Below are 25,658 nucleotides of genomic sequence, written 5' to 3' on the forward strand. Positions count from 1 at the left end.
CTATCGAGGTGTACAAGCATGCTGAAGGCTTTCTCAGGTAAACGGTGTTCAGGCATTATTATTATTTTACACCAATACTTCAAGCAACGAGTGTAAAATACAATGGGAATCTCCTGCATTCTCCATAAACCATATTACTTGGTGTTGACATACCAACATTCAAAAACTTTTTACAAGCTAGGAGATGGTCCTCTTCAAGTATAAGAAGTGGTGTCACAAATTTGTTGAGTGCTGTTTTTGCATCATCATCGGCCATTGTGTTACCAATCATACCAACATGGCTGGGTAACCAACAAAAGATCATTAAATAACCTCAATTAAAAATGGATGTTTACATGAAATATTTAAATAGCCTGAAGGCACGAAAGTGAATCTGAAAAAATAATGAACTTTTTACGTTTAGATTGGGTATTGATTTATTTTAGTGCTGTCAAAATAGTGTATGTTTTTGTTGTGAATATTGAACTGTTATCTGGTAATCGTGAAGATACTGTTCTGGATCCAATGACAGAGGCAACTGCGCCACCATCCTTTCACTAGGGGGCCTGAAAAGTGAAACAGAAGTGAATCTGAAAAAATAATGAATTCTTTGTGTTTGGATTTGTTCTTGATATATTTTAGTGCTGTTAAAATTGCGTGTGCTTCTGCTGTGAAAATGGAACTATTATCGGGTAATCGTGAAGATACTGTTCTGGATCCAATGACAGTGGCACTGGCAACTGCGCCACCATCCTTGGATCCATCTGTAAATATAGATTTTATAAGTGCCATATCTGTTTCGTAATTGATTGTAGTTTTCTTTATAAATTAGTTTTGATTGTTTGTTTGTTTCTTGAACGTCGCACTCAACAATATTACATCTGTATGACGGCGGCGTGTACGTAATCGAGTCTGGACCAGTCAATCCAGTGATTGACATCATGAACATCGACTTGCAACTATAAATTAATGGATTTGTATCAGATTTCATAAGTCTATTTAATGTGAGGTCTGCATTTGGCATTGCCATTGCCAAGGAGGCGATGAAAAAAGTTGGAGGGGAGCGATATCCTGAAAGTTAATTTTAGAAGCGGAAACGACAGATTTGGTTCTTATTCCAAGTTGTGGAACAAGAGATGATTTCTTATTGTAAATATCTTCGTAAAGAGGATTAAATACGCAATTAAAAGCTGGATTTGACTGATTAGAATATAATTTAGTGATGTATTGTAAAGATAAAATTGGAGCTTAAAACAACAAACAAAACATAGTGTTTGTCTGATATCGAACAGAATAGGCCAGAGCTATACGTATTTGTCTCATAATCGTCACGAATAGGCCAATGAACACGTGTTTGTTTGATACCCGTGAAGAATAGTCCCAAGAACACGCGTTTGTTTGATACCCGTCAAGAATAGGCCCAAGAACACGTGTTTGTTTGATACCCGTGAAGATTTAGCCCATGGACAAGTACGTGTTTATTTGATACCCGTCAAGAATAGGCCCAAGCTATACGTATTTGTCTCATAATCGTCACGAATAGACCCAAGCGTTTGCCTGATTCGCGTTAAAAAGGTAGATACAGACCCAATAGTGTATACGAGGTTCCCGTTCCACACGTCGTGGGTTGGATAGCCGGCTGCGACATACCAAAATACATTAAAGGATGGTACCTGTTGTTACCCTGTCTGGTGCTCGGCATAAAGGGGCTAAAACAAGGACTGGTCGGCTCGGAGTCAGTATACTGTGTCTGGGTAGGGTATTCATGTTAAACTGCGGCATGGTATCTCAAATATCAAATCTTATATTCAGGTATCATTTGCCTCACAACAACATGGCCGTTTCGCAGTACAGTAAACTACGCTTATAGCGAACTCGAGGGACCACTTATTTTAGTTCGTAATAACCGTAGTTCGTTATAAGCATACAGTCAGCATTTATACAACAAATGGTAGGGACTAAAAATAAGTTCGTTAAATCGTTCAGTTCTTTATAAGCGTGTTCGTTATAAACGTAGTTTACTGTAGTACATCGCTTTCCCCGTGCTGAAGGCTCTCAAAACATCTTACTTCTACTTTTTACCGACAGTGGCACTAGACATACAAGACGTGAGGGTACGTACATGTACTGAAGTCGATCACCAAACAGCTCACAAAGGAAATTGCCTGTCTGTGCGGCAAGAATGAACCTTCCATTTTAAGGAAGAATGATAAGTCCACCATTCTTAATCTTACATGGGACACGATGTCGTAGTAAGTGAATGGAAAACAAAGGTTCCTTTGTTCTGTTCTTGTTTGGAGATTTTTATCTCAAATTCAGCTCTCCAGACAAACAAATTAGAGGATGCTTAGTCCCTCATTCCTGGCCACGTAACAGCTGGTTCGAAGTTTAAATCGCTGTACACCCAGCAACTGAGACTGGTGCAACACGTGAACGACATCATCTCTCCAAACACTTTGTTTATTAAGCTCTGTCCAGAAGCAATGTGTTCGAATCGACGAATTTCTGCAACATGGTGGCCGCACCATTCCCTAACTGCGATTGCCTTGCCGTGTCACGTATGATTGACAAAAGAAGTGTAAACATACATATTCGGCTTTATCTGGTTCCACAATGAAATCTCGCTGTGACACTGATTCACTAATCCCAAGAATCCGCACTGAATTTATCAAAGTTTCTGTTGCACTTGCAAGGGCGGGAAGAGAGGCGCCATCTTGTCAATTCGAGTTGTGAATCGGAATAATGTCATCTTGAATTGGAACTTTCTCCACGATAAAGTCACCAATGTCATAATCGAAATGACCAAAGGCTCCCTGATTAACGCGAACAACTCTTCGTCAAATTAGGCTTTACATGAAAATGTTTTGTTGCTCATATTGAAGACAAGCGAAATTGCAAAGTTCTTGACGACTGTTGTAAGCAGCAATGCTCTCATGGGGCGTGGTTGCTAGGAGATCGCTTGGTCAGAAAGGGGAAAACAAAATTTTTTAGAAAGTAATAAAAGAAATACTGTAAACAGCTTTATTTCTGCGCCGTTAAAATATTGCGAATACCACACCAAAGACAATACTGCGACGAGATATTTTTGCGAGTTGCCGTGTTGAGATGACACCTCGATTACCAAACAATAGACAGCTTCTCTCCGAAGCTAGTTAATCTGAGTTGGCCGGAAAGTTGACCAGTGTCATGAAACCGATTCACGCAAGATGGCTTGTTTCCTGTGTGGACGCAATCAAGCAAGGTTGGGAGAAGGCAGGATTACTGTGAGGCAACAGTGACACTAATTGGTCTGTTTACACTGTCATTTGTGATGTATTGTGTGACCATTCTGCATTCATTTGTGTTTTTAACTTATTGACTAAACTTGTGGTTCTGGTTGATGATTTCAACATTTGATGACGTGTTGCAATGAATAAAGTATGTATGTATTATTTATACTTATTTTTGCGTTTTTAATTTTTGCGATTGAGTCTCGTTCGCAAAACTCGCAATAATAAAACGGTCGCAAAAAACTCCCTGTTTACAGTACGCATTGTTCAACAGATTAAATGGCCACGCATGATAATCTGAGCTAATGCTACAATTAATCAGGTTGGATGATTTGCTTTATACAGGCCAGAAACTCTACAGTTGTGGAAAGAGCACCAAGAACTTGATGGAAGACGTGAGCGTCAGCTACAGGAAAACAGCTCACACAAGCGTGCTGGAATATGGTGCCACTCCTGATAGAATCATCTGTCTTGCTGCTGAACAAGAAGCTCTTGTTGTTCACCGAAAACAAATGCACAAGGGGTACTATTTTGTTGGTGACAATGGTAACTTTTATATCTGGCTACGGCACATGTCATATTTGAGTCAGATCCATCACATGTATGAGATGTGTGCATACAAAGAGCATATCAGGCAATAACCTGGATGACAAGTCACCAAAGGATGACATAAACACAATTCCCTTCTCGAAATTCATACCAAATGATGAAGATCGGAGTAAACTCGCAGAGGAATTTGTCTACTTTGTAGCAATAGCATGGCCACAACACATCCCCACCTTTCAAAGCTAAGCTGCTGTACTGTCAAAGTTTATTCCACATGATTTTGTTTGTTTGTTTGTTGTTTAACGCCGCACTCAGCAATATTCCAGCTATGTGACGGCGGTCTGAAAAATAATCGAGTCTGGACCAGACAATCCAGTGATTGATATCATGAGCATCGATCCACGCAATTGGGATCGATGACATGTATCAACCAAGTCACCGAGCCTGACCACCCGATCCCGTTAGTCGCCTTTTACGACAAGCATAGTCACCTTTTACGGCAAGCATGGGTTGCTGAAGACCTATTCTACCCCGGAATCTTCACGGGTCTTATTCCACATGAAAACACACAGGAAACAAAGAAGAAGACTGAAAGGGTGTGTTTTCTGTTTACTTTCTTCAATTATTTAGTTACAAGCGTCCTTCAGTAGTCACATATTATTCATATTGAAAACATGTATGTTTCTATTATATCCAACACACAGTAACAAACTACTATCCAAATACATTAATGAATGATTGTTTCAGAAACTAATAATCTATATGAAGATTTATTTCAGATACCCTTAGTGGGTTCTACAAAAATATGAACAATACAACGCTCAGATGACCGACATAGAAGAGTTTCTTTCCTGGACAGGGAGCACGGGTGGCCCAGTCGTCTAAGTCGCCGCGATTCGCTGTGCAGAGTTGCGTCCCTTGGGCACGCCAGAAACCTATGATTGTGGGTTCCAATCCCGGTTCGCCCCAATTATGTTTCTAGGTTTGTCAGCACCATACCGTGCTCGTGGGTTTCACCGAAGTGGTAAACGCCTTAGACCTGCATCACTTCGAGCTTTCCTCCCACATTAAGCTGACACGCCGCGATATAACTGTAATAAAATGAGTCCATGTTGGCAGAATGACGAGACTAGTAAAGTGGGTCTGTTTGTACTACTAATGTCCAAAGTATGCATACGGTCTCCTTGGAACACAGACAAAGGCATATTCTCTCCTATCTGAACGGCAGTATTATATGGGACCGCACAGTCAACCATCAAGGGAGAGTAGACACCAATCATCCTAACGACCTTGACTTTCAGCATTGCTACAGGGCTTTCAAAGATGGTGCACACACATACAAGGGGAGGTACATTGGTAACACAATTCTCAGGGTCAGCAGAAGTGCACTGACAATGGCAGAATAATGCAATAATATAACAAGTTGGCAGGCAAAGTTCGGGAAGACATGGAGTTGTTGATCCCTCTGGTGATATTCTGAAACTTGTAGAACCATTCCATGCCTATGAATCTCTATTCAATGAGGCAGGAAGTCACTGCCACAGAGAATTCAAGAACATGAGCATCCACTGTCCTCACTATGAGTGACATCCAAAATTGTACTTCAGAAAGTCTAAAAGTCTTCAATAGCCGCACATGACATCTGAGGTGAGGTGAAATGGGGTTTAACGTCGCGTCCAAGATTATTGCACTTATATAGCGACACATGACATCTGGACCTTTCAGTGTGTATTTCAGTGTCACGTGGCTGAAACGAGACTCTGTTGCAATGAATGTCTCGTGATCTTCATGTTCTGTGTCAGAGTGAGATGATGAGCTATCACTCGAGTCAAGGGAAGTCTTGTACAACTCAAGAATATCACATCTACATTCACTGCATGGCGTATTGCATGTACATGATTCAATGCAGTCACAGAGGCACTTTTAAGATCTAGCACAGTTGTCACAGCATTTAAGCAAGGGATGAATTTGTTGAGGGTTCTGGTCAAATGACTTCAGTAGCTCGTCGACATACTTTGGTTCTGACATACTGTTTCATTTCATCCGAAATATTCCGCCTGCCACTGAGACACTGTCTAAATTTCATGAAAAGAGCATGTGCCTGCTTTTCTGAATCCTGCTCGTCCTGTCTCTTGAATATAATCCTCATCATTAGTGGCTGGACCCTAGTGGATGGCGGTTTCCACACTTTGTAAGTCAAGTCCCATGCTGAATGATGTTGAACAAAGGATGATCCTCTTGAGGTGAGGTGAAATTGGGTTTAACGTCGCGTCCAAGATTATTGCACTTATATAGCGACGAGCATGTACGTGTATGTGTTTGTGTGGCTGCTTGTACTAGTCCGGACTGATGCCGATTTATAGTGCTAGCTCACTGAGATACCATGCCGCAGTTTAACATGAATACCCCACTCAGACACAGTATACTGACTCCGAGCCGACCAGTCCTTGTTTTAGCCCCTTAATGCAGAGCGCCAGATAGGGTCACAACAAGTACCATCTTTTAACGTCTTTTGGTATGACACGGCTGGGGATCGAACCCCGGACCTTCCGCTCTCCGGGTGCACGCTCTACCACTAGACCACGGATGCGGTCTGATCCTCTTGAAACCGTTTGGATCCATGAAGGACTGGGACACATATTTCTTCATTCTCTGTTTGACTTGCTATGGAACATGTCAAATAGACGATTCTTATGAATATTAACCCCGTCTTCACTATTGTTTATAAACGCGTCATTTTTAGCTCTGATTTGAGAAGGTCAAAGAGGTCACCTGTTTGCTTGATTTTGCGGAAAAATATCAGTATCCTTGCGAATGTTGCCACTGGTTTATATCTCTGCCAGTACTTGATGTTTAATTTGTTTTGAGGAGTATTTGTTCACAGCCGGCATCATCTTCCCGAGGCAAGAGAGTTAGAGAGTTAACTGACTTTAAAAGTCCAGTTTCCACCCTTGCCGAACTAGGCTGGAATTCCTGGGCTCGATCGTAGCGCCACCAGTGGCTATTACGAGTTATGTGCTTTCTATGCCTCTCCTATTGACCAATCAGATTCAACCTCTCGTATCACTTGCATTTGCTTCAAACAAAACGGTGGCGCCCAGTCAAGACGATCTGATTGATAATCAAGATCTATATTGTGATAAAACGAGTTTTACATGCGAAGTGCATCAAATCAGGTGAGCACTTTGATTAAAAACTTGAAAAGATTTAGAAAATATCTGTTGACAGCGAGTTAGCGGTGCACATGCTTTGCAAATCCTGCAGTCGATCGAAATCTGCATGACACTTCACGAACCGGATTTCGATTTCGGTGCGCGATTTTGATTGGACTATGCATAGACTCGTTAGTCCAGCCAAAATGTAACTCCATAATACCAGCCAAGTTCGGCAAGGGCGGAAACTTGACTTTTATAGTCAGTTAACTCACTTGCCTCGGGAAGATGAGCCAGCATACACATTTCATTAATTATTATATCTCGGGTTGACTTGGTTGCAGTTGCTGTTAGAGCAATCACTGGTATGCCTTGTGCTAATTCCCTGAGTTCATCAAGTGTTCGGGAACCCAGTTATGGTCACATTTTCCTGAAGGGGGCACGGGCGGCCCAGTCGTCTGAGGCGCCGCGATTCGCTGTGCAGAGCTGTGTCCCTTGGGCACGCCAGAAACCTATGATTGCGGGTTCGACTCCCGGTTCAGCCCGATTATGTTTCTTGGTTTGTCAGCACTATACCCGTGCTCGTGGGTTTCACCGAAGTGGTAAACGTCTGAGACCTGCATCACTTCGGGCTTCCCTCCCACATTAAGCTGACACGCCGTGATATAACTGGAATACTGTTAAAAGCGGTGTTAAACCCAACTCACTCACCCACTCGTTATTGAAAAAAGCTCTAATGTTGCTGAGTGCTGTTTTGAACAACAAATAAACCACGTGTATGCAGGTAGTGTTGGAGATTCAGTAAATATTGAATACGCCGCAGGCATCACTGTTGCACGTTCATCACAGCGGCCTGTAAACAGTCGAGTCGGTGCCAGGAAACCCAGTAGTTATTTGAGGCGCTTGGAGTGAGATGAACTGGGATTTAACGTCGAATCCAAAAATATTTTCGCCGACGGAACAGGATCACACGCATTAAGCCACGTCACACAAAGTGTTAATTCCAATCGACCTTACCACTATACATTTTGTCACCAAGGACAAAAAGCAATGGTTGCTGGAATTCCCACGTGTTCAGTTATAAGTGTACGTTCTCCAGTACTGTGCAGAGTTGCTCCCCTTACTCGTCGATCTCGTGATCATGGGTTCTGATCCCATTGTTACAGACCAAGGACCATCGCGATGAACCTTAATACCCATTTTGTCAGTAGTGACGGCCCCACAAATCTGTACAATGGTGATTGACGTTTTAACCTATTATCGTGTGTTCGAATCCCATATTCGACTGAAACCTGCTTTTACAACGCACCTGCATTTCCTCTTACATAAACCAGTCGTCTAAGGCGCCGCGATTCGCTGTGCAGAGTTGCGTCCCATGGGTACGCTAGAAACCTATGATTGTGGGTTCCAATCCCGGTTCGCGCCAATTATGTTTGTAGGTTTGTCAGCACCATACCCGTGCTCGTGGGTTTCACCGAAGTGGTAAACGCCTTAGGCCTGCATCACTTCGGGCTTTCCTCCCACATTAAGCTTACACGCCGTGATATAACTGGAATAATGTAAAAAGCGACGTTAAGCCAAACTCACTCACTCACTCACTCTTACATAAAGTTGAGACACTGCGATAAAACTGAAATAATTTTCAAAATGGCTTCCAACCTAACTCACTTTGCATTGATCTGCATGATATGTCTTATCCACATTCCTTCAGTCTTGGGACGGTCAGGCAGCCGAGTGGTTAAAGCCTTCGCTCGTCACGCCGAAGACCCGGATTCGATTCCCGACATGGGTACAATGTGTGAAGCCCATTTCTGGTGCCCCCCGCCGTGATATTGCTGGAATATTGCTAAAAGCGGCATAAAATCAAACTCACTCACTCACTCCTTCCGTCTTTGGCTGCTGTAGATATAGATACACAGTCGGGATTTCAGGTTAGAACTGGTTCCCTGCATCTTAAGCATGCCCGGGGCGTCCTAATGAATAGGGTGGTCTGTCTCAGGTAGTCTGCTTCCGGTGCTGAAACGTTTCATATTTATTCCACACTCTGTTAGGATGACATATCTAACACACAATATGTTTGTTTGTGTGTTTGTTTTACGCCACACTCAGCAATATTTCAGCAATGAGACCACGACCTGTAAATAATTTTGCCAACACAGTGGTTGATACTATGAGCACGCTATCAACCATGTCATCGCCCCTTACCATCCCATCCATTAAGTAGCCTAGGTTGCAGAGGAACAATTGTGACCCGGGGTTCCACGTCCAGAAAATATGTAGAATAGGCCATTCAACATTTATTGATATATCAAACTCATACATCTTTCTTCCACAGCACATCCCCTGGCCATTGCCCGGATCCGTTCAAGGCCAGCATATGTTCGTTCACTGGGTGTACGGGTACCATGTTGTGTTTGGTGAGGAAGCCAATGATATGCTTAGCCTCCGGTTTGTTGATGTGTGTGTTCCATTCCATCAATAGATACCTGACATCCACCTTGGCGAAGAATGACTCCGCACCCAGAAGAGCTTCATCCTCGTGGCCTTCAATATCCATCTTCATGGCAACCTTGCGGAGCTGAAACACCTCCAGTAGATCACCAAGCAACAAAGACTGTGCTGTCTCTCGGCTCTCTGACGTAACAGGCTTTACGTACGTGCCTCCGACGTTGTTTACGTAGCTCCCAAATTCGACCTTGACCCTTGTGTTGGAGATGGCGTTATGTACGACGTAGACGTGTGAGTAATTGCCGTCACGGATAGAGTTACACAGCTTCTTCACGTTCTTCAGAAGCGGTTCGACTAGTACAGCCTTTTTCCCCATTCTAGCTATCGTTAGGCCGTACACGCCGATGTTTCCGCCGATGTCGACCAATACAAGTTCGTCATCTTGTTTGAAGTAGTTGTAGAACTTGGTCACCAAGTCGCCTTCCCACACTTGCCCCTTTATAATTGTTGCCGACACCCATATATCCTCCGACATGGGGTGAACGTAGATTGGCGTATCTCCAGCCGGCGAGTGTAAAACTGTCTTCACGAAACTAGTATCCCCATTGCACGCGCCATCGTCACGTGACCATGACGTATTTGATCTTGAAATAACAGTTGCACCGAGCAATGACGTCTCCCTGAGAAAGTATTTGTCTTGTACGAGTCTGCTTGAGTCGTAGGCGCCATCCCGATTTGAAACACTTACATGACCTTGGTTTGATACACTTCCGTGACCTTGACCACTTTGTGCTTGGTTATGAGGCATGACGTCATCAACGTCTTTATGATAGTGAAGAGTAATGCGCATGACCGCTAACAAAATGGCCACAACTAACAGAGACGTCCACAGGCGTTTCCGTCTGCAACCCAACATTTGGCACGACGCGAGCTCTAAGGATTATCTCTGACTGAATTATTGATCAAAACAGCCTCAATGTTGCCATATTAAAATATGAGTAAGTTATCTAACAACACTCAATAGATATGGCTGATCCAAGATTAGACACTCTTCAAATGGCGACGACGTGCATATTGCTGTTGCTGTGTTCACATACACCAAGTGTCAACATTCCTCTGTCAAATAAACAGGTGGCCGTCACCATGACAACCATGTGATCAATTTGAAGAACTATACTCCTGAATTCTTTAACAGCGACGATCAATGCTCGTCACCCGTCTCGAATCAAACGAAAAACTTTGTCCTCAGTGCTGTTCAGTGTCCTTTCAATGGCCGCCAAACCCACAGTGTAGAAAAGAGATTTCAGTTGGCTGCCGACGACAAAACATGTATTGCTCCTCTCTGAATTCAGAGAACACGCAAAGGTAACACAGACTCGCTCGGCTGTTGGTGTTGAGTTATCAGGACGGATCAGATAGGCCTGTTCTTTCAATGGCCGCCAAACCCACAGTGTAGAAAAGAGATTTAAGTTGGCTGTCGACGACAAAACATGTATTGCTCCTCTCTGAATTCAGAGAACACGCAAAGGTAACACAGACTCGCTCGGCTGTTGGTGTTGAGTTATCAGGACGGATCAGATAGGCCTGTCACGTGACCACATCCGGGCAATATCGACTGATAACGCGGGCCATTGTCGTTGAAGGTTTTTACCTTGGTAACTAACCAGCATGTGCACGTGATGACTTTGTTTTGTGAAAAAAACCACATGGGTGTAATTACAAGCTCGTATAAACGCTGCAAATGAGCGGCCCATGTGTAATAGAAGTTTCAGAATCTAGGTGTAGCGTTGCTTGACAAGCCCATGTTTACGAAAGTTCGCGAACATCCCTTCAGACACATGCGGCTGACCCGTGAAGATCCGAGGTAGAATAGGTTTTCAGCAACACATGCACATGCTTGCCGTGAGAGTCGACTATGCTTGTCGTAAGAGGCAACTATGCTTGTCGTAAGAGGCGACTAACATGATTGGCTGGTCAGACTCGTTGACTTGGTTGATGCATGTCATCGATCCCAACTGCGTGGATCAATGCACATGATGTCAATCACTGGATTGTCTGGTTCAGGTTCGATTATGTACAGACCGCCGTTATATTGCTGGAATATTGCCGAGTGCGCCGTTAAACTACAAACAAACAAACAAACACATGGGGCTTACCCTTGGTTTAGAACCTTATATTCATGTACCACCCTCCGGGAAATCGTTAATCTATACACAACATACAAGAAAACGTTTGATGCGTTGCATCAACACGACGGCGAAATCTTTGGTCATCAGATTAAATCTACATTTGAATAATTACCCAAAATATTATGTCAACTCTGGCCTGTTTAAAACCAAATGAACAATATCGTTCAGTGTTCGAAATAGACATAGGCCTGTAGGCAGAACAGATTTGTTCTCGGGCTGATAGTTTATAGTTTCATGAACAGTAGGATTAGACCTTTTCTAATGGTGTGTGATATGTAGTGGTCAGGCTCGCTGACTTGGTTGATGCATGTCATCGTATCCCAGCTGTGTGGATCGATGATCTTGTTGTCAAGCACTGGATTGTCTGGTCCAGACGCGATTATTTACAGACCGCCGTCACATAGCTGGAATATTGTTGAGTGTGGCGTTAAACAACAAACACCAGAGGGTTTGTTCATTATAACAGGCTATACAGCCAAAGACCCAGTTCGTATGTAGACTGTTTGCATTGTGATAACATTTTTTTCACGTTATCTATAGGAGGACTCGATGTTTTAGACACTAATATATTAGATTTAACGGACTTATCTGACATGCAACATACATTAAGAGTTTTATCGGCGGGTCATGTTGAGATCAGTGTCACGCGCGGTATGCGGTCGAGGTCCTTGTTGTGTATAGAGCCTTCGTTATTGAAGACAAATCTCATGTTGTGTGTAGAGCCTTCGTTATTGAAGGGGACACGGGTGGTCCAGTCGTCTAAGGCGTTGCGATTAGCTGTGCACAGTTGTGTCCCTTGGGCATGCCAGAAACCTATGATTGTGGGTTCGATTATGTTTTTAGGTTTGTCAGCACCATTACTGCGCTCGTGGGTTTCACTGATATGTTTGTTTGTGTGGTTGTTTCACGCCACACTCAGCAATATTCCAGCAATAAGACCGCGACCTGAAAATAATGTTGCCAACACAGTGGTTGATACTATGAGCACGCTATCAACCATATCATCGATCCTTACTATCCGATCCATTAAGTAGCCTAGGTACTGAGGAACAATTCTGACCAGGGATTCCACGTCCAGAAAATATGTAGAATGGACCATTCACATTTATTGCTATATTAAATATAACCTCATACATCTTTCTTCCACAGCACATCCCCTGGCCATTGCCCGGATCCGTTCAAGGCCAGCATATGTTCGTTCACCGGGTGTACGGGTACCATGTTGTGTTTGGTGAGGAAGCCAATGATATGCTTTGCCTCCGATTTGTTGATGTGTGTGTTCCATTCCATCAATAGATACCTGACATCCACCTTGGCAAAGAATGTATCAGCACCCAGAAGAGCTTCATCCTCGTGGCCTTCAATATCCATCTTCATGGCAACCTTGCGGAGCTGAAACACCTCCAGTAGATCACCTAGCAATAAAGACTGTGCTGTCTCCCGACTCTCTGACGTGACAGGCTTTACGTACGTGCCACCGACGTTGTTGGCGTAGCTCCCAAATTCGACCTTGACCCTTGTGTTGGAGACTGCGTTATGTACGATGTAGACGTGTGAGTAATTGCCGTCACGGATAGAGTGACACAGCTTCTTCACGTTCTTCAGAAGCGGTTCGACAAGTACAGCCTTTCTCCCCATTCTAGCTATCGTTAGGCCGTACACGCCGATGTTTCCGCCGATGTCGACCAATACAAGTTCGTCATCTTGTTTGAAGTAGTTGTAGAACTTGGTCACCAAGTCGCCTTCCCACACTTGCCCCTTTATAATTGTTGCCGACACCCATATATCCTCCGACATGGGGTGAACGTAGATTGGCGTATCTCCAGCCGGCGAGTGTAAAACTGTCTTCACGAAGCTAGTATCCCCATTGCACGCGCCATCGTCACGTGACCATGACGTATTTGATCTTGAAATAACAGTTGCACCGATCAATGACGTTTCCCTGAGAAAGTATTTGTCTTGTACGAGTCTGCTTGAGTCGTAGGCACCATCCCGATTTGAAACACTTACATGACCTTGGTTTGATACACTTCCGTGACCTTGACCTCCTTTGCTCGTGAAACTTTGTGCTTGGTTATGAGGCATGACGTTATCAACGTCTTTATAGTAGTGAAGAGTACAGCGTATGACCCCAAACAAAATGGCCACAACTAACAGAGACGTCCACAGGCGTTTCCGTCTGCAACCCAACATTTGGCACGACGCGAGCTCTAAGGACTATCTCTGACTGAATTATCGATCAAAACAGCCTCAATGTTGCCATATTAGAATATGAGTGAGTGAGTGAGTGAGTATGGTTTTACGCCGCTTTTAGCTATATTCCAGCAATATCACGGCGGGGGACACCAGAAATGGGATTCACACATTGTACCCATGTCGGGAATCGAACCTGGGTCTATTAGAATATGAGTAAGTTATCTAACAACACTCAATAGATATGGCTGATCAAAGATTAGACACTCTTCAAATGGCGACGACGTGCATATTGCTGTTGCTGTGTTCACATACACCAAGTGTCAACATTCCTATGTCAAATAAACAGGTGGCCGTCACCACGACAACCATGTGATCTATTTGAAGAACTATACTCCTGAATTCTTTAACAGCGACGATCAATGCTCGTCACCCGTCTCGAATAAAAAGAAAAACTTTGTCCTCAGTGCTGTTCAGTGTCCTTTCAATGGCCGTCAAATCCATAGTGTAGAAAAGAGATTTAAGTAGGCTGTCGACAAAACATGTATTGCTCCTCTCTGAATTCAAAGAACAAGCAAAGGTAACACAGACTCGCTCGGCTGTTGGTGTTGAGTTATCAGGACGGATCAGATAGACCTGTCACGTGACCACATCCGGGAAATATCGACTGTGTGCGGGCCATTGTCGTTGAAGGTTTTTACCTGGGTAACTAACCAGCATGTGCACGTGAAGACTTTATTTTGTGAAAAAAAAACACATGTGTGTAATTACAAGCTCGTATAAACGCTGCAAATGAGCGGCCCAGGTGTATTAGAAGTTTCAGAAACTAGGTGTAGCGCTGCTTGTCAAGCCCATGTTTACGACAGTTCGCGAACTTCCCTTCAGACACATGCGGCTGACCCGTGAAGATCCGAGGTAGAATAGGTTTTCAGCAACACATGCACATGCTTGTCGTAAGAGTCGACTATGCTTGTCGTAAGAGGCGACTAACATGATTGGGTGGTCAGACTCGTTGACTTGGTTAATGCATGTCATCGATCCCGACTGCGTGGATCAATGCACATGATGTCAATCACTGGATTGTCTGGTTCAGGTTCGATTATGTACAGACCGCCGTTATATTGCTGGAATATTGCCGAGTGCGCCGTTAAACTACAAACAAACAAACAAACACATGGGGCTTACCCTTGGTTTAGAACCTTATATTCATGTACCACCCTCCGGGAAATCGTTAATCTATACACAACATACAAGAAAACGTTTGATGCGTTGCATCAACACGACGGCGAAATCTTTGGTCATCAGATTAAATCTACATTTGAATAATTACCCAAAATATTATGTCAACTCAGGCCTGTTTAAAACCAAATGAACAATATCGTTCAGTGTTCGAAATAGACATAGGCCTGTAGGCAGAACAGATTTGTTCTCGGGCTGATAGTTTATAGTTTCATGAACAGTAGGATTAGACCTTTTCTAATGGTGTGTGATATGTAGTGGTCAGGCTCGCTGACTTGGTTGATGCATGTCATCGTATCCCAGCTGTGTGGATCGATGATCTTGTTGTCAAGCACTGGATTGTCTGGTCCCGACGCGATTATTTACAGACCGCCGTCACATAGCTGGAATATTGTTGAGTGTGGCGTTAAACAACAAACACCAGAGGGTTTGCTCATTATAACAGGCTATACAGCCAAAGACCCAGTTCGTATGTAGACTGTTTGCATTGTGATAACATTTTTTTCACGTTATCTATAGGAGGACTCGATGTTTTAGACACTAATATATTAGATTTAACAGACTTATCTGACATGCAACATACATTAAGAGTTTTTTCTGCGGGTCATGTTGAGATCAGTGTCACGCGCGGTATGCGGTCGAGGTCCTTGTTGTGTATAGAGCCTTCGTTATTGAAGACAAATCTCATGTTGTGTGTAGAGCCTTCGTTAATGAAGGGGACACGGGTGGCCCAGTCGTCTAAGGCGTTGCGATTCGCTGTGCACAGTTGTGTCCCTTGGGCATGCCAGAAACCTATGATTGTGGGTTCGATTATGTTTCTAGGTTTGTCAGCACCATTACCGCGCTCGTGGGTTTCACTGATATGTTTGTTTGTGTGGTTGTTTCACGCCACACTCAGCAATATTCCAGCAATAAGACCACGACCTGTAGATAATGTTGCCAACCCAGTGGTTGATACTATGAGCACGCTATCAACCATATCATCGATCCTTACTATCCGATCCATTAAGAAGCTTAGGTATCTGAGGAAGAATTCTGACCAGGGATTCCACGTCCAGAAAATATGTAGAATGGACCATTCACATTTATTGATATATTAACCTCATACATCTTTCTTCCACAGCACATCCCCTGGCCATTGCCCGGATCCGTTCAAGGCCAGCATATGTTCGTTCACCGGGTGTACGGGTACCATGTTGTGTTTGGTGAGGAAGCCAATGATATGCTTCGCCTCCGGTTTGTTGATGTGTGTGTTCCATTCCATCAATAGATACCTGACATCCACCTTGGCAAAGAATGTATCCGCACCCAGAAGAGCTTCATCCTCGTGGCCTTCAATATCCATCTTCATGGCAACCTTGCGGAGCTGAAACACCTCCAGTAGATCACCAAGCAACAAAGACTGTGCTGTCTCCCGGCTCTCTGACGTGACAGGCTTTACGTACGTGCCACCGACGTTGTTGGCGTAGCTCCCAAATTCGACCTTGACCCTTATGTTGGAGACAGCATTATGTACGATGTAGACGTGTGAGTAATTGCCGTCACGGATAGAGTGACACAGCTTCTTCACGTTCTTCAGAAGCGGTTCGACTAGTACAGCCTTTCTCCCCATTCTAGCTATCGTTAGGCCGTACACGCCGATGTTTCCGCCGATGTCGACCAATACAAGTTCGTCATCTTGTTTGAAGTAGTTGTAGAACTTGGTCACCAAGTCGCCTTCCCACACTTGCCCCTTTATAATTGTTGCCGACACCCATATATCCTCCGACATGGGGTGAGCGTAGATTGGCGTATCTCCAGCCGGCGAATGTAAAACTGTTTTCACGAAACTAGTATCCCCATTGCACGTGCCATCGTCACGTGACCATGACGTATTTGATCTTGAAATAACAGTTGCACCGATCAATGACGTCTCCCTGAGAAAGTATTTGTCTTGTACGAGTCTGCTTGAGTCGTAGGCACCATCCCGATTTGAAACACTTACATGACCTTGGTTTGATACACTTCCGTGACCTTGACCACTTTGTGCTTGGTTATGAGGCATGACGTCATCAACGTCTTTATGATAGTGAAGAGTAATGCGCATGACCGCTAACAAAATGGCCACAACTAACAGAGACGTCCACAGGCGTTTCCGTCTGCAACCCAACATTTGGCACGACGCGAGCTCTAAGGATTATCTCTGACTGAATTATTGATCAAAACAGCCTCAATGTTGCCATATTAAAATATGAGTAAGTTATCTAACAACACTCAATAGATATGGCTGATCCAAGATTAGACACTCTTCAAATGGCGACGACGTGCATATTGCTGTTGCTGTGTTCACATACACCAAGTGTCAACATTCCTATGTCAAATAAACAGGTGGCCGTCACCATGACAACCATGTGATCAATTTGAAGAACTATACTCCTGAATTCTTTAACAGCGACGATCAATGCTCGTCACCCGTCTCGAATCAAACGAAAAACTTTGTCCTCAGTGCTGTTCAGTGTCCTTTCGATGGCCGCCAAACCCACAGTGTAGAAAAGAGATTTCAGTTGGCTGTCGACGACAAAACATGTATTGCTCCTCTCTGAATTCAGAGAACACGCAAAGGTAACACAGACTCGCTCGGCTGTTGGTGTTGAGTTATCAGGACGGATCAGATAGGCCTGTCACGTGACCACATCCGGGCAATATCGACTGAGAACGCGGGCCATTGTTGTTGAAGGGTTTTACCTTGGTAACTAACTAGCATGTGCACGCGATGACTTTATTTCGTGAAAACCACATGGGTGAAATTACAAGCTCGTATAAACGCTGCAAATGAGCGGCCCATGTGTAATAGAAGTTTCAGAATCTAGGTGTAGCGTTGCTTGACAAGCCCATGTTTACGAAAGTTCGCAAACTTCCCTTCAGACACATGAGGCTGACCCGTGAAGATCCGAGGTAGAATAGGTTTTCAGCAACAGATGCACATGATTGTCGTAAGAGTCGACTAACATGATTGGGTGGTCAGACTCGTTGACTTGGTTGATGCATGTCATCGATCCCAACTGCGTGGGTCGATGCACATGATGAGGCATGACGTCATCAACGTCTTTATGATAGTGAAGAGTAATGCGCATGACCGCTAACAAAATGGCCACAACTAACAGAGACGTCCACAGGCGTTTCCGTCTGCAACCCAACATTTGGCACGACGCTAGTTCTAAGGATTATCTCTGACTGAATTATTGATCAAAATAGCCTCACTGTTGCCATATTAAAATATGAGTAAGTTATCTCACAACACTCAATAGATATGGCTGATCCAAGATTAGACTCTCTTCCAATGGCGACGACGTGCATATTGCTGTTGCTGTGTTCACATACACCAAGTGTCAACATTCCTCTGTCAAATAAACAGGTGGCGGTCACCACGACAACCATGTGATCAATTTGAAGAACAATACTCCTGAATTCTTTTACAGCGACGATCAATGCTCGTCACCAGTCTCGAATCAAACGAAAAACTTTGTCCTCAGTGCTGTTCAGTGTCCTTTCAATGGCCGTCAAACCCAGTGTAGATAAAAGATTTCAGTAGGATGTCGACGACAAAACATGTATTGCTCCTTGCTGAATTCAAAGAACACGCAAAGGTAACAAAGACTCGCTCGGCTGTTGGTGTTGAGTTATCAGGACGGATCAGATAGACCTGACCTTTCAATGGCCGCCAAACCCACAGTGTAGAAAAGAGATTTCAATCGGCTTTGGCAAAACGTGTAATACTTCACCCTGAATTCAAAGAACACACAAAGGTCACACTGGGCCACTCGGTTGACTCGGTCAGATAGACCTGTCACGTGAGCACATCAGGGCAATATCGACATTTCTACAACGCGGGCCATGAACACATCGGTATCAATACAATCTCGTATTACCAAAAGGCTGCACTTGAGCGGCCCAGGTGTACAGAGGTTTCAAACCTAGGTGTGGCGTTCCTTGTCAAGCCCATGTTTGGTCGCGAACTTCCCTTCAGACACATGGGGCTTACCCTTGGTTTTGAGTCTGATATTCATGTACCACCCTCCGGGAAATCGTTAATCTATACACAACATACAAGAAAACGTTTGATGCGTTGCATCAACACGACGGCGAACTCTTTGGTCATCACATTGAATCTACATTTGAATAACTACCCAAAATATTAAGTCAACTCTGGCATGTTTAAAAAAAAATGAACTATATCTTTTAGTGTTCGAAATAGACATAGGCCCGTAGGTAGAACAGATTTGTTCTCGGGCTGATAGTTTATAGTTTCATGAACAGTAGGATTAGACCTTTTCTAATGGTGTGTGATATGTAGTGGCCAGGCTCGCTGACTTGGTTGATGCATGTCATCGTATCCCAGCTGTGTGGATCGATGATCTTGTTGTTAAGCACTGGATTGTCTGGTCCAGACTCGAGTATGTACAGACCGCCGTCACATAGCTGGAATATTGTTGATGCATTGCTTCAACACGACGTCAAACCCTTTGTTCACCAGTTTAAATTCATATTTGAATAATCACCCAAATATTTAGTCAACACTGGCATGTTTAAAACAATATAATTTCATACTTTGAAGTTTACACTGTTTCTTTCATGCTGATTGGCTGAATGTGTAGTCACGTGATCTGATATTTGGAGTTCACACACCTGTGAACGGACAAAAAAAGTTCACACAATGTCAAAAATTGTTTGTGAAATTGATCGTGTTAACTTTTGCCGGAACTACTTTCCGCGATTTCCCCGAATTCTCGATCGGTGTTTACGATCAACTCGTTTTTCTATTTTCTTTTTAATACCTGCATTTATTAGCAAGATAATTAATTTAGTAGTTTTGCCTGGTCTTGTAGGCCTAACATTTCATCTGACCTATAAATAAATAAATGCTTTGGTTCTGGTGATTGATGTCGTCTGGCTGCTACATGAAACAAAATGGATTGTACTTTCGATGATTTGGATATGGAATGGCTATCTTTCAATACTAATAACGCAAGTGAAGAAAATTAATTCTGTAAAATTACTGATGTGAACGAAATTGATTTTATGAGCGATATTGACTTTGATGCCTTGTTTTCGGAAATAACAGGAATCTTGCACCAATGAATAAATGTCGTATCCTGCTCAGATGTGGCCGCTGACAGAGCAAACGTACGCGACTGCTCCTGATCAATCCGAAACTAAAATCCAATTTACTATCGTATCGGGGGAAAAAATCTAAGATTTTGAGAAATCATAAAAAGGTAAGGAAAGAAACTTAAATTTTAAAAAATAAAAAAACTTGCCCACCTGTTTTATCGATTGGTCATCGGTGTCGAGAAAATATCCGTAGACGGAATTAGAAATCTACTATTCCGGTTTCTGAGTTGGCCGACCTTCTCCGTGCATTCTAGGCCGAGAAGCGGCGGCACATGAGGAGTGACGGGGCACAGTAATGAAGCTGGCATCAGGTCATACAATAGGTCCATCTCAGGTGACAAGAAACACCAGCTAAGCAAAGTATTACAGCACACGCGACAAATCCCAAACTCCAAATATAACACAGCCTGACGTTGAAAATTAACACAAAAACACACAAGTTTCAGAGCACTCGGTTCAACCCCCACCAGTCCATTACGCATCGTCCGAATAGGTTTGCGATTATCCAAACACAAGCAACACATTCATAAATCGGTGATATTCCCAGTTAGCTAGTGCTATGAGATGGTTCACGCGTCGGGCTGTTTTCCATAACTGCTCCATGAACGTCATTTTCAACAGCAGTAAGTATAAATTTCATCCTCATGCTCCCGTTCGACTCGAAATACACCTCTTTACAAACTTATGTGACGTCATGTATAAATCCGCGCTTAAAAATTGACCTCGCCTCGATGCATCGACGTCATGTTTATATTTTTGTTCAACTTCCTGTAACCTATTTTAAAGATTTTATTTATCCCAATTATTGTTTGTAAATTTTTTCAGAGAATGAAATTATGTTGACATATTTCTAGATTATGTTGTATATGTTCAAAGAACTATTTTTCTTTGCGTAACTGAGTTTGAGTGGGGAAACGTATGTGACCGAGAGCCGGCAAATACCGATAAAATAACATTGTTGTAATGTTCTTCTGCGAAACCAGAGGACTTCAAATTTAAGCAAACATTGTTACAATATTATTCGGCGAGACCAGTAAACTACAAAGTCTGAAATTATAAGAATTGAACGTCAGTTTGGATGGGTTTGGATGTGTGAACCTCCGAGCTTGCGAGTTTAATCAGCACTTTTAAATCGTTCACACTTCAATGAACCCATCCAAACTGACGTTCAATTGTTAAATGAACAAAGGTGACCTCGTTTTATTCGTTTTGACGGGATAACCGTGACCTCTGTCACACCGGGACTACTTTTTTCATTCATAAAAAATCGCGAGACGTCATTAATTTTACAACTTCAAGGCAGAACTGAAGCAATCTCATGGCAGCGAGATATGTTAAAAAACATTTTATTAAACCAAACAAGATAGTCACACGCATCAAATTCGGGTTGCATCCTATATAAGTTATACATTGATCTTCTACAGACATTATATAATCGAGCTATATCCATTTACAATGTACGACTAGATCTGACGTTCAATAGAGCGAGGGTCCCAATGAGCGAGACGCACCCGACCACTTCCACAACTTCAAATTTGATTTAACATAAAAGGGTAAGCGTGGTGAAATGAAATCTGTTTAAACGATCTGGACATATATCTAGACTTACTTGGGATATTCCGGTTGTGCCATCAGTGTCCTCTTCGAAGTGTATTTTGTGTCATTGTTTCGGGAGTTGTTTGTTCACGACTTCACGACCAGATCAATCAAAGTGAACATTTCCGATACAAATCATTCGAAAACTCCGTAGAGGTGTGCCTGACTTCTGATTATGTGGCCCAGAATATCCAAAGGTGAGCAATAACATTCCCTATCTCTGGCGTAAAACGCTGTGAGCAGATCACGGTTGTCTTTTCTTATTCCGATGGTGACCTTGCCCTTCGTTGCTTTCACTGACAAGTAAGCAGACTTGAGTTTGTAGATGTTCACGTTTTAGGTATTGGGTGATACACTTAACATGCATGTCTTTGGCGAACACTCTGATTTTCTCTTCCAAAATGTTACGGACATGATATAAATTCACCTGACAGGTCAAGGGAACCGAAATCAGTTTGAATGCACAGACTGTGTAACGTGTTTTACGGCGTTAGTTTGTCGTAGGAAGACTTAAATAACCAACATCACGTTAGCGGATGTAGAGTAGCATTAACTTCTCTTAGCACATTGTAGGAACAGAGTTACTTCCCCTGTTACCGTACATAACAATTATGCACGCTTATATATACGCCACAGACTGGACCCCGGCAGTGCGAGTGACCAACTGTTGGTCCGATATTCAAAGCGCAGCGCTAATGTGACTTTTCAAATTTTATAGGTGTCCTGCGAACTAACAACATGGTGACAAAGGTTTATGTAACTGTCTCCTATGTCTCTCAATGTTAGGGGGCACGGGTAGCCCAGTCGTCTAAGGCGCCGCGATTCGCTGTGCAGAGTTGCGTCCCTTGGGCACGCCAGAAACCTATGAACCTATGATTGTGGGTTCGAATCCCGGTTCGCCCCAATTATGTTTCTATGTTTGTCAGCACCATACCCGTGTTCGTGGGTTTCACCGAAGTGGTAAACGTCTGAGACCTGCATCACTTCGGGCTTTCCTCCCACATTAAGCTGACACGCCGCGATATAACTGGAATACTGTTAAAAGCGGCGTTAAACCCAACTCACTCACCCACTCTCCATGTTATCATGTCTAGAGAACAGTTTCTCACACTCAGGACACGATGTGGACTCCATGACAACTGGCATGCAACTGATGCTGGAATAAGACGATGGGCCTCTGCATATCAGCCTCAGGGATCCAGCTGGTAAACATCTTGGGATTTTACATCCATTTCACCAGCACCTCCTTTACACCAACTCGTTTCCTTTTCTTCAAGACTTTCTCCACAGCCAGATGGTGCCAGCAGATTTGTTTACTTTCTGAAGTTTATTCTCATAAAATTTCCAACTAATCGGATCCTCTGCCATCAGTCTCCATAACAACCCCTTCTCGCTATAAAAATAGATTTCAGTCCATTTCTTGACATGCATTCTTGACATTAGTCCCGTTGACATGCATACCTTAAATGGAATAGTCTGACTTGATCTCCAACTTTGAACTTAAATGATTTCTTCCTTGGTTTCTTTCTTGATAGTTTCATGTTTTTTTTCAGAGATTCAATATATTGTTCCTTCCATACTACAGCTTCATTAGTGTTGTTCATGTCTGAGGATGATCGTTCATTCAATGACCGCCTCCGTGGTCTAGTGGTAGAGCGTCCGCCCGGAGAGCGGAAGGTCCGGGGTTCATTAAGACATTAATAGATGGTACTTGGTGTTACTCTGTCTGGCGCTCGGCATTAAGGGGCTAAAACAAGGACTGGTCGGCTCGGAGACAGTATACTGTGTCTGAGTGGGGTATGCATGTTAAACTGCGGCATGGTATCTCAGTGTGCTAGCACTATAAATCGGCATCAGTCCGGACTAGTACAAGCAGCCACACACACACACACACACACACACACACACACACACACACACACACACACACACACACACAGGTACATGCTCGTCGCTATATAAGTGCAATAATCTTGGACGCGACGTTAAACCCCATTTCACCTCACCTCATTCAATGCTCTGTGAGGTCTGTGGTTATAATCCTGGACGAGATCTTGCCAAATATCCAAATAATGATACGATACGTGATCCCACCGACTTTTCAGAAAACTAGACCACGGAATAATATCGGCATGAGATGTCAGATCAAATTGTACGAGTGTGCGTGATAACTGAACAATGTTCAGAAACAACCGTGGTTTAGTGGATTTGACCTTAAGCCCTGTTTGCCTCATGTACACAACTCCCGTATCGGGTGGACGGACCCCTTGTGTTTGATTTATGACGTGGTTGTAGAAACTAACAACGCGCTGTCGGTCCGACGTTGATTAATGAACAATTTGCATACTCGTATATGCAAGGGGCCGACGTATGGTTCCTGTAGGAAGTGACAACTTGGAGACGATGGCTTGTGGTATATACAGTTCTACTTTATACATGTTGATATATACATACAAAAGACACTATGTGCCTGGTCAGCACATAGTGGTAGTGGTTGTTGTCTAGGTGCCCCGGAGCACCCAGCCTAACCCTAGCTAGGCTAAGGGTAAGACCTTTCTTTTCTCCTCCTCTCTGGACCAAGGCTTATATAGCCAAGGTCACATGACATTTAGTAAGTAATAAATATAAATGTAAACAGTAAATCAAAAGTGACATACTTGCACATCCTGTTCAGGATGGCAGACGGTCGATGTACACAAAAATGGGGATTAACAAATAGGATAAGCATCTAATAAATAACAGCAATTAAGTGTTTCAAGGCATATAGATGTCATGGCTCCAGGGTAATGAGCCTTTGCAATCAAATGTTCTTCAGACAATGGATGTCGTAAATCAGTCGCTATGACAAAACGTTCACCACACACTGTATGTAAAATAAGTAGATATCTCGTAGGAAACTAGATAGTGGAAATGTAAATATGGTCAGCGTGTGTGTTTAACGTACGAGGGGTGTTCATTAAAGATTTCCCCTGACCCACTTCCGATGGACCTAGTGGAATGAAACTTGGCATAGGTATTAGTCTTTCTCCACATAGGAACCACCAAGAGTTACACACTTCTCCCATCGTTTTATGCAACTATGGAGACCTCGCTTGTAAAAGCCTTCATTTTGCGTCTCAAACAAGGACCTGGCTTCAGAAATCAGTGTTTCATCATCTGTGAAACGTTTTCCCTTCAAAAATGACCTCATGGTTGGAAAGAGGTGGAAGTCAGATGGTGCAAGGTCAGGAGAGTAAGGAGGATGGGAAAGGATGCCAGTGTTAACAACGTCATATGATGGGGCATCTTCCCCATAAGTTGCTTTCATTTCATAGAAAGTTTCTTTTGGTGCGCGACCTTTCAAATATAAAAACCTAATCACTGCTCGGTATTCTACTGGCTCCATTGTCACACCCTACTCGATCATAACACCTGTAAAAGTGGTAAGATTAATAGTTCGGTGCTGCAAATTCAGACATAACCCATAGATACATGTAGCATTACACATGTGAAATTTCAACCAAATATGATAACCCTAAGTGGTTTAGGGGAAATCTTTAATGAACACCCCTCGTAGCTTAGTCGGGAACCTGCAGATGTGGTCAGAGCACAAACATCCTAAAATGAAATTGTTGGAAATAAATTTGCAAGTAGCAGATTGAAAGAAACCCGGTTTTACTGAGTTGACAAAATTCACCAGGACAATTAGCCTTAGGTTGTATTTCTTTTACATTTATAATCAATTAACATATTGACACTCGGTTGAAGTATTGATTCTACCTCTACCTGCAGTGTTATTGTATTCCAGTGTCAATACCAACAGACAGACAGACAAACTGGATTTTGGGAACAGGATATTTTATCAGTCAGCGCTTCAATACATTCATTCTGAGTTGATATTGATCAGATATTGTTCG

General features: G+C 43.2%; 3 protein-coding genes across 3 annotated transcripts; all 3 read right to left on the reverse strand.

The window, feature by feature from the left end:
• Window positions 1-9,236: 9,236 nt before the first annotated feature.
• On the reverse strand, window positions 9,237-10,927 carry LOC139458258 (uncharacterized). Its single transcript, XM_071239628.1, has one exon. It carries the CDS (start codon window positions 10,308-10,310, stop codon window positions 9,261-9,263), a length of 1,050 nt encoding a protein of 349 aa, XP_071095729.1. The 5' UTR covers window positions 10,311-10,927; the 3' UTR covers window positions 9,237-9,260.
• A 1,784-nt stretch (window positions 10,928-12,711) lies between these two features.
• Window positions 12,712-13,776, reverse strand: LOC139458257 (uncharacterized). Its single transcript, XM_071239627.1, has one exon. It carries the CDS (start codon window positions 13,774-13,776, stop codon window positions 12,712-12,714), a length of 1,065 nt encoding a protein of 354 aa, XP_071095728.1.
• Window positions 13,777-16,117: 2,341 nt separating this feature from the next.
• On the reverse strand, window positions 16,118-17,339 carry LOC139458259 (uncharacterized). Its single transcript, XM_071239629.1, has one exon. The coding sequence runs from the start codon at window positions 17,165-17,167 to the stop codon at window positions 16,118-16,120; it is 1,050 nt and encodes a 349-aa protein (XP_071095730.1). The 5' UTR covers window positions 17,168-17,339.
• Between the last annotated feature and the right edge of the window lie 8,319 nt (window positions 17,340-25,658).

The sequence above is a fragment of the Haliotis cracherodii genome, unplaced genomic scaffold (genome assembly GCF_022045235.1).
Source record: "Haliotis cracherodii isolate W230 unplaced genomic scaffold, xgHalCrac1.p SCAF_12, whole genome shotgun sequence".
Taxonomy (NCBI): domain Eukaryota; kingdom Metazoa; phylum Mollusca; class Gastropoda; order Lepetellida; family Haliotidae; genus Haliotis; species Haliotis cracherodii.

Coding starts and splice junctions, on each gene's coding strand:
- LOC139458258 (XM_071239628.1), bottom strand. CDS start 10,310: ATGTTGGGTTGCAGACGGAAACGCCTGTGGACGTCTCTGTTAGTTGTG.
- LOC139458257 (XM_071239627.1), bottom strand. CDS start 13,776: ATGTTGGGTTGCAGACGGAAACGCCTGTGGACGTCTCTGTTAGTTGTG.
- LOC139458259 (XM_071239629.1), bottom strand. CDS start 17,167: ATGTTGGGTTGCAGACGGAAACGCCTGTGGACGTCTCTGTTAGTTGTG.